This window comes from Anneissia japonica, unplaced genomic scaffold (assembly GCF_011630105.1).
Source record: "Anneissia japonica isolate Jap-2015-1 unplaced genomic scaffold, ASM1163010v1 scaffold2707_len876726_cov182, whole genome shotgun sequence".
Taxonomy (NCBI): Eukaryota; Metazoa; Echinodermata; class Crinoidea; order Comatulida; family Comatulidae; genus Anneissia; species Anneissia japonica.
In genome coordinates this window covers 117,791-130,409 of record NW_022723260.1, presented here as the reverse complement: position 1 = coordinate 130,409, position 12,619 = coordinate 117,791, and the positions used below count along the sequence as shown (strand labels likewise).

General features: G+C 35.3%; 2 protein-coding genes across 4 annotated transcripts in view; one reads left to right on the top strand and one right to left on the bottom strand.

Moving 5' to 3' along the window:
* LOC117112140 (leucine-rich repeat flightless-interacting protein 2-like) overlaps positions 1-6,791 on the bottom strand; it is a 32,956-nt gene extending 26,165 nt beyond the window's left edge. Inside the window, exons 1-3 of one of the 3 annotated variants that reach the window (XM_033255199.1) lie at positions 6,679-6,791; positions 6,011-6,140; positions 1,176-1,328 (exon numbers count right to left, since the gene is read on the bottom strand). In XM_033255199.1, coding sequence (XP_033111090.1) covers positions 1,176-1,328; positions 6,011-6,140; positions 6,679-6,749 — 354 coding nt within the window. In that variant the 5' untranslated portion in view covers positions 6,750-6,791. Of the gene's footprint in view, positions 1-1,175; positions 1,329-4,071; positions 4,218-6,010; positions 6,141-6,678 lie in introns of those variants that run through there. The other 2 variants (XM_033255200.1, XM_033255201.1) reach the window with 2 other exon arrangements.
* Positions 6,792-8,499: 1,708 nt separating this feature from the next.
* The window catches only part of LOC117112149 (secernin-1-like), a 9,803-nt gene continuing 5,683 nt past the window's right edge, over positions 8,500-12,619 (top strand). The window contains exons 1-4 of the mRNA XM_033255211.1: positions 8,500-8,657; positions 10,026-10,198; positions 10,702-10,889; positions 11,508-11,704. Coding sequence (XP_033111102.1) covers positions 10,046-10,198; positions 10,702-10,889; positions 11,508-11,704 — 538 coding nt within the window. The 5' untranslated portion in view covers positions 8,500-8,657; positions 10,026-10,045. The remainder of the gene's footprint in view (positions 8,658-10,025; positions 10,199-10,701; positions 10,890-11,507; positions 11,705-12,619) is intronic.

The following is a 12,619-nucleotide window of genomic DNA, read 5'->3' as shown; positions in this document are numbered from 1 at the left end:
ACTTCACATTTTTAATCTTCCTATAAAGCGGCATGCAACCTACAGGTTAGAAATAGTCTAGTACTACTACTGTAATGCTCAGATAGAGCAGAGAAGTTTTTTTTAATAAGAAAGAAATCCTACTGCAGAACTGACTGAACTTGGACACAGAACCCTCCAGTTTAGAGAGTGAGCTGATCAATATACAAAACCCACCCTAACAACACAATAATATGATTGACCTCTTAATACTCGATGTTCATAAATTTATATTTCATAAAGTTCAAATTATTGCCTTAAACTTTAGTTTGACTATGACCTGGACTGAACTCAAAATTTAGATTTGCAATATGACCATAAAACCTTACAGTAAATTACATAAGTATACTGGTAATCATTCTTGAACTAAACTTAATTGGCTTTTAATTACAAATATTTCCATACTAAACAGACAAATAAATAATATTGTTCATTTTTGTATAGAATATTAAATCAGCTAGAATGGAAATACATTACAGATTTTTGTAGAAATTTAAATTGTTTTGACCAATGTCTCATTGGAATTTGATTAAAAACTGATAATATTTTTTTTTAAAATAATGTTGTTACTGATATTATTGGTCGATACTTAAAAAAAATGAATAAAGTTCAAAATAATTACAAATGCAAAAGTTCATGAAAGCTAAAATGTGGCACATGTTTTGTGGCATAGCTCATAACCACATCGGATGAAATATTCAAATGCCAAAAACATTCTACTTTATCAACGACTGACATTAGTGAGTTTTAGATCTCAGACGACAAGTAATCTGGGACAGCTTGATGTCAATATTCAATTAGAGTTCTTCCGTCTGGGATGTGAAACCTTTAAATCTGTGAAAATGTTTGTCTGACTAATCAGAAACAAACTAACACACATGTATGCATCAAATCTTTTGATCTAGGTAGAGTGCTAGCCATACTTCGAGGCACTATTGTGGCTCAACGTGCTACTGCATCATCATACATCTAAAAGAAACAGTGTTTACTGTATCTTTTGCGGATTGTGTCATGTCATTTTAGACACTTGTCTCGGTTATTTGTCATCTCAGATCTGAAACTCACTACAATAATTGTCTGTTTAGTCCAAGACAGAAAAAGCTTCATCATCAATTTTGTTTGCAATATGTAAATTAATATAATAAAACACACAGTACCTCTTTTGCTATTGAATCTAATGCCTGATCTTCTACTGTATATGCTCTAGACGTTCCATGTTCCCTCTTTCGACCTCCTGATGCCTGTGCTGCCGCCCCAGGCACTGTTGTCGTTGGGGATGTGGCTGACATATTGCGAGTCAGACTTGTATACTGAAAAAAATGCAATTACAGGTTTACTTATGTTTGTGGAAACTTATTCTACTAACCAGATGTCATATTCTTCGAAGCAATAACAATATAAGTGGTACAGTGGATAGTTAGATACATCATTAATACAAAAAAACAATTATAAATTTCATACTACAGTACTGTATATTATGAATCCTTACAACAAATAAAAATGACAACAGCCAGTACTGTATATTTTGATATTATAAGTTTTTTTTATTATTAATTAAAATGTCATTACTTTGGAAAACTAGTAAAAATTATAATTCAAATAAGGAGTTTTGTTGGCACTTGGGTCACCATCTCAGTATACTGTTCAGCAATCACATGCAAGGAAATGTTGCGTGTTCTCTCACTCATAAAGAAATATGAACCAATCACATGAAAGGAAATGCTGAGTACTCTCACTTATCCAAGATAAATGAGCCAATCACATTAAAGGAAATGATGAGTATTATCTCTCATAAAAGATATATATAGTATGATGTTAGAATTACCAATTTATTTGTTTACTTGTTTAGTGGAGGTAAAATCTCTTTTGGTTGTAGATGAAATACACAACTCTTATGAATTTTGTAATGCCAAAAAAACAAAAATTAAATAAATTATTAATAAATACAATAAGGCAAGATTTGTTTATACCTTGTTTTGCGAACTTATTTTTTAAGAATCATCAGAGGAGGGTGGGGAAAAAATTTTGTTTTCTTATTAATACCAAATAGTTTTGCCAAAACATCCAGACAGAGGAGAAAATAAAAATAAAATTTTATTGGTGAATGTAAACACTGTAGTAATGGGATGGTTAAATTCTTCAAATTTATGTAATTAGGAATAGAAATAGGCAGCCGATTCTTATTTTTTGAGATTTCAAGGCAGCGTCGGGCGTGATAAAAATAAAGAAAAAGTGATTTTTTTCTGAAATTTCCATTTTTTTGTGGTGGCGGGTGCCCCAATTAGCCAAAAATAAAATGTTATGTTTACATCTAAGATCATAATTTTTGGCAGACGGCAGATTCGCTGAACAAGGTATAAGAAAAGTCTTGCCTAAAGAATACATATTTCAACAAATTAGGTCTATATTAGGCCAAGTAAAAAAAAACATGTTTCACGTCCGGCTTTTTTTTTAAATTGAGGAAGAGGCCTTTTTATTTTTTATTTTTCAAAATGGCCGCCATTCTACAGACTTGTTGACATTTCCCATCTAGTTTTGTTCAACATATAAAATTTAGGAATCATTGTTACTGTATACAATCGGAATGTTCCCGATGTTACGTCTCAGACGTCTTCACATGAAACTATTCCATATAATCTGACATAGAGGGCCAGTATAACGGGAAATTCCAGAATTCATCGGAAATCATCGGCCGTATTCGATTGGGACTTTCGTGCTCTGCTCAACGGAAACTGCTCAACGAAGTTAAAGCTCGGAATTTATTGTTGAGTTTTGTACTCAACAGGATAACATACTCAACGTATAGTCCCAATCGAATACGGCAATTGTATGCATGACAAACATGCTCTAGTGAAGTGAACTCAAGGTTTGCCGCCTGACGCCCAGAGTAGACGACGGCCTAGGCCTAGCCTAGAGATATCGGGCTAGCCTAGGTAGAGATATTGGGCTAGCCTAGGCATAGCTTTACTATACGAAAGGTTAGACGAAGATAGTGTATAAGAGACAGATTTTAGGCTAGGGTATTTATTTTCCAACATTTAATTCTAAATTTTCGATATATTTTTTCTTTATTTTCATGAATTTTCCAAAAATAAAAAAAAATAAAAAAATCAAGGCGGGCGAAAAAAACGATGCGGGCGGGGACACGAAACATGTTTTTTTTTTTACTTGGCCTTATGGCCTGTGAACGCAATTATAGCCTACACACTTTATGGAGACAGGTCAGGGCAAAACAAAAAAAATGGTCATCGTGGAATGTGCACCTACTTTTCAATATTATTTTTACTACTAAAAAAATAGCTCAATTATCATTGAAATGTTGATAAAGAATTAGTTCATTAACAATTTAAACCGTATTATTAATAATATATTAATGTCACTGCATCTGTCAGTCATTGTATCGCCTGTGTAAATTTGTTTTCCTTCATTAAAATTTTATGGCTGCCTTCAAAAAATGTAAACAATCAACTACCAAGGGTTCATGCACGAGTTCCTGGAAGCAGGTAGTCCATCTATATACACTAGGTTAGCCCAGTTACAATACTGCTAAAAAAAAAAAAAACACATCCAAAATACAAATGCTAAGGGGGCAGGCCTGGAGACTATATAATTTAGTAAACAGTAGGCCTAGGCCTGCCCTACCTAGGGACTAGGCCTAGTAGTAGTAGGATAGGGTAGGCCTAGGTAGGGCCTAAATTAAGAATAGGAATTTTATTTACAATTCCAAATAGTTTGCATTATGGGCCCTAGCCTAAAATATACGGTAATCGTTTAGTCTGCATTTTACTAAACACTTGTTTTACCGAAATATTAACATAACATCTAAGTAAAGACAGACAATACCATTTATCTTTAGCCTAGATAATATCAGCTTTGTACTACAAAAGTGGGCTGCGCCATCCCAAGTGTTATCGGCCTTCGACTCCTTTCGACGGCGAGAGCACCTCAATCTTGCAGTGTGAACAGAAAAATAAACTCAGTTCATTAATTCGTAAAAAATGACCCAAACCAAATTCAATTCATTTTACCAACAAATGAGAAACATATAATAACCTTAGCTACTTCTGTCAATCCTATTCCACGAAAACAGGACCATGTAAAGAGCTATAAGGCAAAGTTTACCAGATACCACTACAGAACTTATATACACATTCCGGATTTTGCACCATGAACATGAACCTTCTCGATATATCGCAAACACCCATAAAAAAATAGCGGAAGTAATATCTAGCGCCCTCTAAAACTACTGTACTGGTTCCCGGACCAAAGATGTTGTCCTCAGAGTGTGGCGCGCTACTGTTAATACCGTAAAAAGCTACGTTCACATCTGAGCCCGGATCCAGTCCGGTGCCCGGACAAAAAATCGTGAAAAATGGGTTCGGTGATAAAAAATAGGACCGTTCACATCAAATTTGTACGATTTCCAATCCGGACTCCGGATCCGGACCGATGGATCTCATCTGAGAGCCCTTTGTATCCTGCAATCGTACGTTTTTTTCCTTGGACCAATCAGCAACAAGCTTGCTTGGTTCGAACCAATACAACGATTACGCACTTAAGCCGAATAACCGTGTTCCGTGCGCGATGTGTACCCAGCGTTAAAAAAACGTAGCAACTCACGATTTTTTGTCCGGGCTCCGGACCGAATTCGGGCTTCATGTGAACGTAGCTTTAGTCTGGAAAACCGTCAAAAAATTATGAAAATCTTGAATTGCTCATTCAGAGTTTGTTAACCACCTTTACTTACTTTAGTGCACACAATATTCCTAATGCTGCGCGTGCTTTGTTTTTTTCATTGAATGACGTTAATCATGAGGATCTTGGTGTGATTTTTAACTCTGGCGAGTTGCAGAACAACTTAAAGCTTTAAATCAAAGGTTGAGTATATTATCGTGATCTTTTTTTTTACTTTTTGAAACTTAGGATGGTTTCCTTAGGTTGTATTAAATTATTTTTCTCACTCTTTATAATGTAGATTTAATTCATTCCACTGTAAAGAGGATTTGCAGTTCAGAAGCTCTGCCAGAGATTGACTCTCGACATAACTATAACGCACATCAGATAGCTCATTGGATAACAGTAAAAAAAAACTCCGTGAATGACTGTTGCAATACTACCAGGCAAAACAAACCAAAGGTTTGATAACAACCATATGAAACTTATTGCCAAAAAAAACAAACAGTTTGTGGTAAGCTGTAAGAAAGTTAAAACAACATTTGAACAACTCTCTATTGAAGATAGTAATATTGATAATTTTTCTGCAACGAAACTGCTCGGTCTAACTTTAAGCAGCAATCTATCATGTCAACCTCATATTGATAATATCACTAAGAAGTGTAATTTAAATTATTTTTTCTTAGACAATACTGAAACATTATTGTTGTTTTATAAACAAGTCATTAGACCTGTATTAGAATACGCAGTGCCAGTATGATGCCTGAATATTATCAAAGACTTACCAACTTGATCGCATTCAGCATAGAGAATGCAAAGTAATATTTAACAGAACTTGTAGATTAGATGATGACCCTGTTATTCCACTCACTGTAAGAAGGGACATCCTGTGCGGATACTTCACCCAGGTTAAACACCCGGGACATGTACTTCATAATTTGCTACATATTACAAATATCAACTATAGCCTTCGAGCTCCTAGAGAGTTCAAGTTGCCCAAACTCAGAACAAATCGGTCCCGTGACTTCACTTTAAATCATGGGGTATTTGTCAAGTGATGAAGTTTCCCTCCCGGAGTTACCCCCACCCCAAAAAGAAAAGAAAAATCATGTAGGCTTTATTTAGTTTTATTCAGTATTGTACTTGTACTTTTATTCAGTATTGTGAGTATAATTTCTCACTTATTAGTGCCCTACTTGATTGTTTTTTGTTTTTGTTTTTGAAGTTGTGTACATCTCTGTGCTTTTCAAGAGCGTTGTTTCTTTTTTAAACTATGAGGAAACTGTTGTTATGTATAAAATTGTAATCGTCTTCTCACCTTTCCACTTGGACCAAATGCATGTCTAACAGAAGACCGATTTCGACCGCTTCTCTGAACAGGCCTAGTAGGTTTTCTTGTCAGAATCGGTGATAGGCTAACTTCTTTACTTCCTTCAGCACCCATTATACTAAATGAATAATACAAAACTGTAACTTAGCATTAACTTAGATAAATATGCCTAGAACAAGTATCATTTATATTTTATTTTTATATTTTAGATAAAGGTCTGTCTAAAATTATAGGCCTACTTGAGAGACCCAGAAACCAGGGCCAACTGGGTCGACCGAAACGTTGTTGGACTGATGCCACATTAAGAGTTAAACGGGGATCCATAATTTTGGGAGCAGACGAATAATAATATTATCCAAGACATGAAAGCATTATGGAAAATATTCTGCCAGGGACCCATTGTTTTTATTCTGGGAAGAGAATCGGAAATCGAGCGCACACTCACTGAGACCTCACATTCGTCTAATATACTAATAGGCCAACATCAGCAAGAATTCAACTCGTAACCCGGTCAAACTGACATTACAGTACAGTATATCAAAACTAACCCATGTTACAAATAAAACAATTGTTCCATTGAAGCTAATAGTATAGGATGTTTAACTAGATTTTGAAGTATATTAGCATAAACGAAAACATACGTAACTTAAGCCTACCTTAGTTTTAACTTGTTACAAATTCCGAAATAGTTGAAATGTACCACATACGATATTACTTTTTCTTGCATTTCGAGATATGACACAACACTGGCGGTAATCGGCAATCGGATATCCGACGATTCTCCCCAAGGTGTTCCTCCAGAACGTCACGCAGATTAAAATATCCGCCGGACCGTGACATCTTTGCCACTCCGCTTCACAATACTTTCTTCTATGGGGCCTCTTTAACTTCGGTATTGAAACTTTATTTCTATTTCAGGGCAGTAAGTCTTTTAACAATAACTCCTTAAAGATGGATGGAATATTGTTCTTTAAACCACCGATGTCTACACATCCTAACCCGGGTCTACCTCGGTCACAGTGCCGCAAATGAATAATTGAGGTCATGGTCAGAATAATGGATAAAATAAATACAGTAAAGTATCAATAATATGACGTCATTGTATGTTTATTAGGCTTATTCCCACTTACGGAGTTTTCACTTTGGACGGTTTGTGAATATTGTGTATTTACACACTGGATTAGTGACGTAAGATTAATTGAGTAGTGACGCGCATTAAATAGGCCTATCAGATAAAAACATTTTATTTATTTGTTGTAAGGTGTGACATTTTGATTCTTTCTAATAAATGTTCTATTATTGTGACTTGAATTTATAGGACATTATTATGCACATGCATGATTAAAATACTGTTACTGTGTGGAAATCGGTATTTAAAAAACATTAAATTTACAATTAAAACATTGATTTATTCATTCAAAGAGGTCAAAAATCACTTACCTATCCATAGAAACATTGCTATCTGTTTTTTTGTTTTTTGTTTTTTTTTGCTGATTTGCAGACGATTATCAAACAAAAGTTATATTGTTAATAGGCCATGTCAATGAACAAGAAAGTGTTTATACTAAATGTATTTATAATATAAAGTAGGCCTAATTAGAGATACTGTACTGTACTATCGAAAAATATTGACTCCGGAGCTTGGATTGGATTTATTCGGTGTAAACACTAAGGATAACCACTAAAGTTCAAAGAAGACTTATATCCAGTGGGTCCATCTGGCGGTGATTGGGAAGTGCGCCGGGAGACAATCCCATACTTTTTTTTCCGAAGAGTGTGCGTGCACACGTCATGGGCAATATTGTACATAAGGCAGTGACTAGAATAAAACAAATAAAATAATGAGAATCCTCAGTCGCCTACGCAGTCATGAAATGTAGGCTAGTCTATGACTAAATTCTTTACAGGGCATCCTATCCAATATATTAATAGGAAAGCAAGCATTTCCAGCAAACAATATAGGCCTACTCTGCTACTTCAAGCGATGAAACACTGTTACACAGTTCGTTTCAAGTTTTCTTAAATAAAACGCTCTTGAATTGTAATATTGTCGTTGTCAAAAAAGGAGTGAAATCTATGTGCGAACAGTAAAAATAAGGGTATCGACGGGCAATAATAGCGTATCGACGTGGCAATGATTTCGTCATGACGGGCAATAATAATAATAGTATTAATTATGTCATAGTGATGATAATGCAGCAAAAGAAATTCCCGGCGCTTATAACATAGGAATCATTTTAATTATTTACATTTAAAACAATTTTTATTTACTTATAAACATTAAGAAGTATGGAAATCGCAGACAGAGAGACATGGCAATTTTTGGCGTGAATAAATCATAATGATAATGAAAACGTCATTTCTATTAAAATCATCTCAGAATTATCCGGAATACATTAAACTGTCGAAGTTAATTTGCCCTTCTGAAATCTATAGCGCCCCCTTTAGTGCTAAGTGCGATCAAATTGCACTTATTACCACTGAAAGAAACCCATTCAAGCGTTAATACCATCTGCTTTCGCTTGCAGGATTTTTAAAGGTTGCACTATATTGTTCCCGGAGGAGAGCCATCACTCGTAAAGTAGGCCTAGTTGTATAGATCAATCTTAATACCTAAGAATCTGTATTTTTTAAGGTGGGTATTATGTTTAATATTTTGAGGTACCTATTTAGCATGTGCAGTACTACTCCTACGTACGTGCTATATTTTATCATGTGCATACCTGAGAATGAATATGAATGATGACCAAGCCCATATTTGACGTAGCGTAGGCCTTGGATTTTGGTAGTGTTTACGTTTTATTACCCGAATGGTTGGAGCAGGGAGGTGTTGGAGGGTGTGATGGGGCTCGTCTCATTTAATTGCTGTAGTGATGATCAGTTTAGCTAAGCCTAGTATAAACACTCTGGTGTAATTGTGTCAGTCTTATATTTATATAACCAGGTTGAAGGTGTGACATGGAGGAAATATATTTTTATTCCATTTGTATAAACCTATCCCAGATTATTTTTATTTTTTAAGGGGTTGTTTGTAGTGGCGGCGCAAGCGGGGGGTGGGGGAAGCAAATTGACTAAGTCCCCCACCAGACAGGTAAGCCTCCTCCATTGGACAGAGCTCATCGGGCAGTCGGAGTAAAAAGGATGTGAAAATAGACCCACGCCAAACCAACTATGTCTGTCACAGTCTAAAAGTGTCATTTATGGCAATCCAGAGGTTTCTATTCTTAAAAAAAATCTAATTTGGGAGGCGGAAATCCCTCTCGAACCCTCCCTCCCCTAGCTCAGGCCAAGCTCAAGTCCCCCTGTCAGACAGCTCAGCCCCCTCCCCCCCAGAAAATATATCCTAGAGCCACCACTGTTTGTATAATAAAAATCAAGGAGATACCCTTGTCCCTGCCTGCTATTGTATGTGTTTCAAAAATGTTTGTGTGTATGCAATCATTCAAGACTAGAAATAGGTCCACTAAGTAAGAAAGGGGTACCGCTGGGAAGCCAACCTGACTACCTATCTGAACAGTACACTATGGTAATATACACAAATACTTCGTCCTCATTCAAGTCGAAATTGGAATCATACGCACCTGGCCTCTGGGGGACCCAGTGCAGTGCACCACCCGACTTCAAACATGTAACGGATGCTGTACATACAGATGCAAACTTAGACCTTAGCCTGCCTAACACATCATGAGGGTTGTTCAAGGAACCAAGCAATCAGACTCCAACTAAAACTTGACACTGGGTTTAAACTGGAGTCTACAGCACAAGAAGGGACCTGCTACTTGAAAAATTGATTGTTTGTGGTGTTTTACACATCCTCTGACCCATTTCTATTCCCGCCCCTTCGAATAGATTTACGGCTGGAAAAACAGTGCCACTGACTTAAATATTTCTACACCATATTTGTAGAGAAATTTATCCACTCATTCTCAAATATATTTAAAAACAACAAGCAGATGTAAATTAAGTGAAATAAATTACTTTATGTTTCATTTTCATTTCAAAGCTTGATTTAAACCAATAAGAATGGCATCATCTCATCCTAGCGATGCATTTGTTGCATTGCCACCGGCAACAGTGGGTGGTGTTATTGTGTTTGCCAAAAATGCTGGTCATACAAACGAAGCTGTACAGGAAGTCATATATTGCCCAGCAGCTGATCATGTGACTAAGACAAAGGTAATAGAATAACCACATTGCTATGTTCTGCAACATAGTGCCCAGCATCATTTATAAACTGTATTGTAGTAGTATCTATGAATTACTGAGGTCAGATTTCTCTTCTGAAGAACTTCTTTAAAAAGGTCACTACACAAGGTATAAAAAAGAGTTGGCTAGACACAATGGACCTTTTTTGCTAAAGGGTTACTAAACCCTGCCTTTTAGATGTATTGTTGCTTAAAGTTTCAACAAAAGGACAGTGTAAAAACATACTGCACGCAAACATGTGCATTGTGGAACAGCAGCACATGTGTTGACTGTCATATCTCTGTCCCTGTTTTGATTTATCAGTTGTTAAGTGCGACACTCCAGAAAGATCCATCTCAGTATACACACAAACATGAATATAGATACAGATAAGATAAAATAATTTTTTAAAATGCAAAGAAAATATAATTAGTCTATACAAAAATGTTGTTAGATAATTGACAAAATACTAAACAACTGAATATTATCCCCAGTGCACCTACATTGAAGTTGATCAGCTGAGCCATACCCACGCTGTCCTGTTGTGTAAAGTTCCTTGGATGTGGGGTGCTGATATGGGAGCCAATGAGAAAGGTGTTTGTATAGGTAACATACCTGTAGATTCCAAGTCCCTAGGAGATGCTGATAAAGAAGGGAAACTGACTGGACCAGACCTTGTCAGGTTAGTAACCTAAATTAGGAATCTGTTTATGCAATGTTTCTGGGAGAGCCAATTTAATGTCTTTAAACAGCTGCTCTCTACCTATTAGTAATTACTACAGTTAGCAGATCCAGGAATTCACAATTTGTGTTTATTTTGTAATATTTAGGGGGTAGGGGCACTAATATTGCACTTACTGAATATTGATTATATATATAAAATTATTTAGAATATTATAAAAACCAGAGTTTGAAAGGAATTAATTTTTATGCACATACAGCATACTTATAAAATACAAACACTCTCCAAAACATTGTTTTGAGATTATCATCTGTACCACATATGATTGCAATTGTCCTTCCTGGGCTCCATTTCATATCTCCATCTTCTCTGTTGCATTGCCTGGTTTTGCATTCTGTACAATACTGGTTCCCAGCTAATATTCAGACCATTATTGTCTGACAAGCCTGCTAATGTAGCCAGCACACTTTTTATTTTGTGAGTGTGGTTAGGTGTACTGTACTTCTATGTTGCCACTTGTCCCTGACCTTAGACAACCTCACATTTTTATGGTAATTTATTTATTATCATTTTAAAGTAATTTTCCCAATAATCTGATAAAATATATTTTCTTAATAGGCTTGGATTAGAGAGGGGTGACAGTGCCAAAGATGCACTTGACATTATAACCAGTTTGATCAAGACCTTTGGAACTGGTGGCTCCTGCTCTGAGGGACAAGAGTCTGTGTTTCATAACAGCTTCATGATTGCTGACAGAAAAGAAGCCTGGGTTCTGGAGACTGCGGGCAAGGACTGGGTGGCTGAGCAGATTACAGGTTTGTTCAAGTCAAGCTTACTCTGAGCCCCTTGACTCCATGTTGTGTATAAAGAACCTTCGATTTGTATTGAAGACTAAAGTTCAATATTTGAATTGCTTAGCTGAATTATAAAAGTAAATTTTTAGTGTTCAAATGAAAGTATGAAATCATTTCCTTTGTCAAATAACATTAATAGAAGTAATAAAAATAATAGCAATTTCATTGTTAGTTGCTAGTCAATATTACATCTATTTGAAAAGTCCATATTAGCAAAAAATTATTTTGTTTAAAAATATCTGTAGTATTTAACATTATAAATTCATTTGATCCATTGATTCAAGATGAGCAATTAAATGTAAATGACTTTTAGGGTTTTATCTGAGATTACACATATAGTACATCTTTGAAGAAGAAATTTGGGTCTGTCTATTTTTTGGTTGGTTTACATTTTGCCCATAAATAACAAAATGCCCTAGATTTTTTATTTTTCTTTGAATTTATAAAGACAATTTTTTTCTATCAAATGTATAAAGTGTGAAAATATTGTGATACTGACAATTTTTAGGGTTTTTTTAACCAGATTTTTTTGCTTAATACACGGGCTATTGAATGTTCAGTCACACACCAAATTAAATTTTGTTTAATAGTATAAGAAATAATGTATGTATGATTTGGTTTGGGAAGTCATAGAAAAAAAACTTTGCAGTATTTTAATGCAGGACAACATAGTTAAATAGTGAGCACCCTCTATAAAAAATAATTATAATAATCCTGGTGATGATCGGAGATCGGAATACTGAATCACAATGACAAGTCTTACTTTATTTTGAGTATGTGTTATACTAAGTTATCTAATCTTTGAAAAGTATTAATATAATATTAAAATTTCTCATTTCAGAGGGTGTAAGAAATATTTCAAACAGCTATACTATA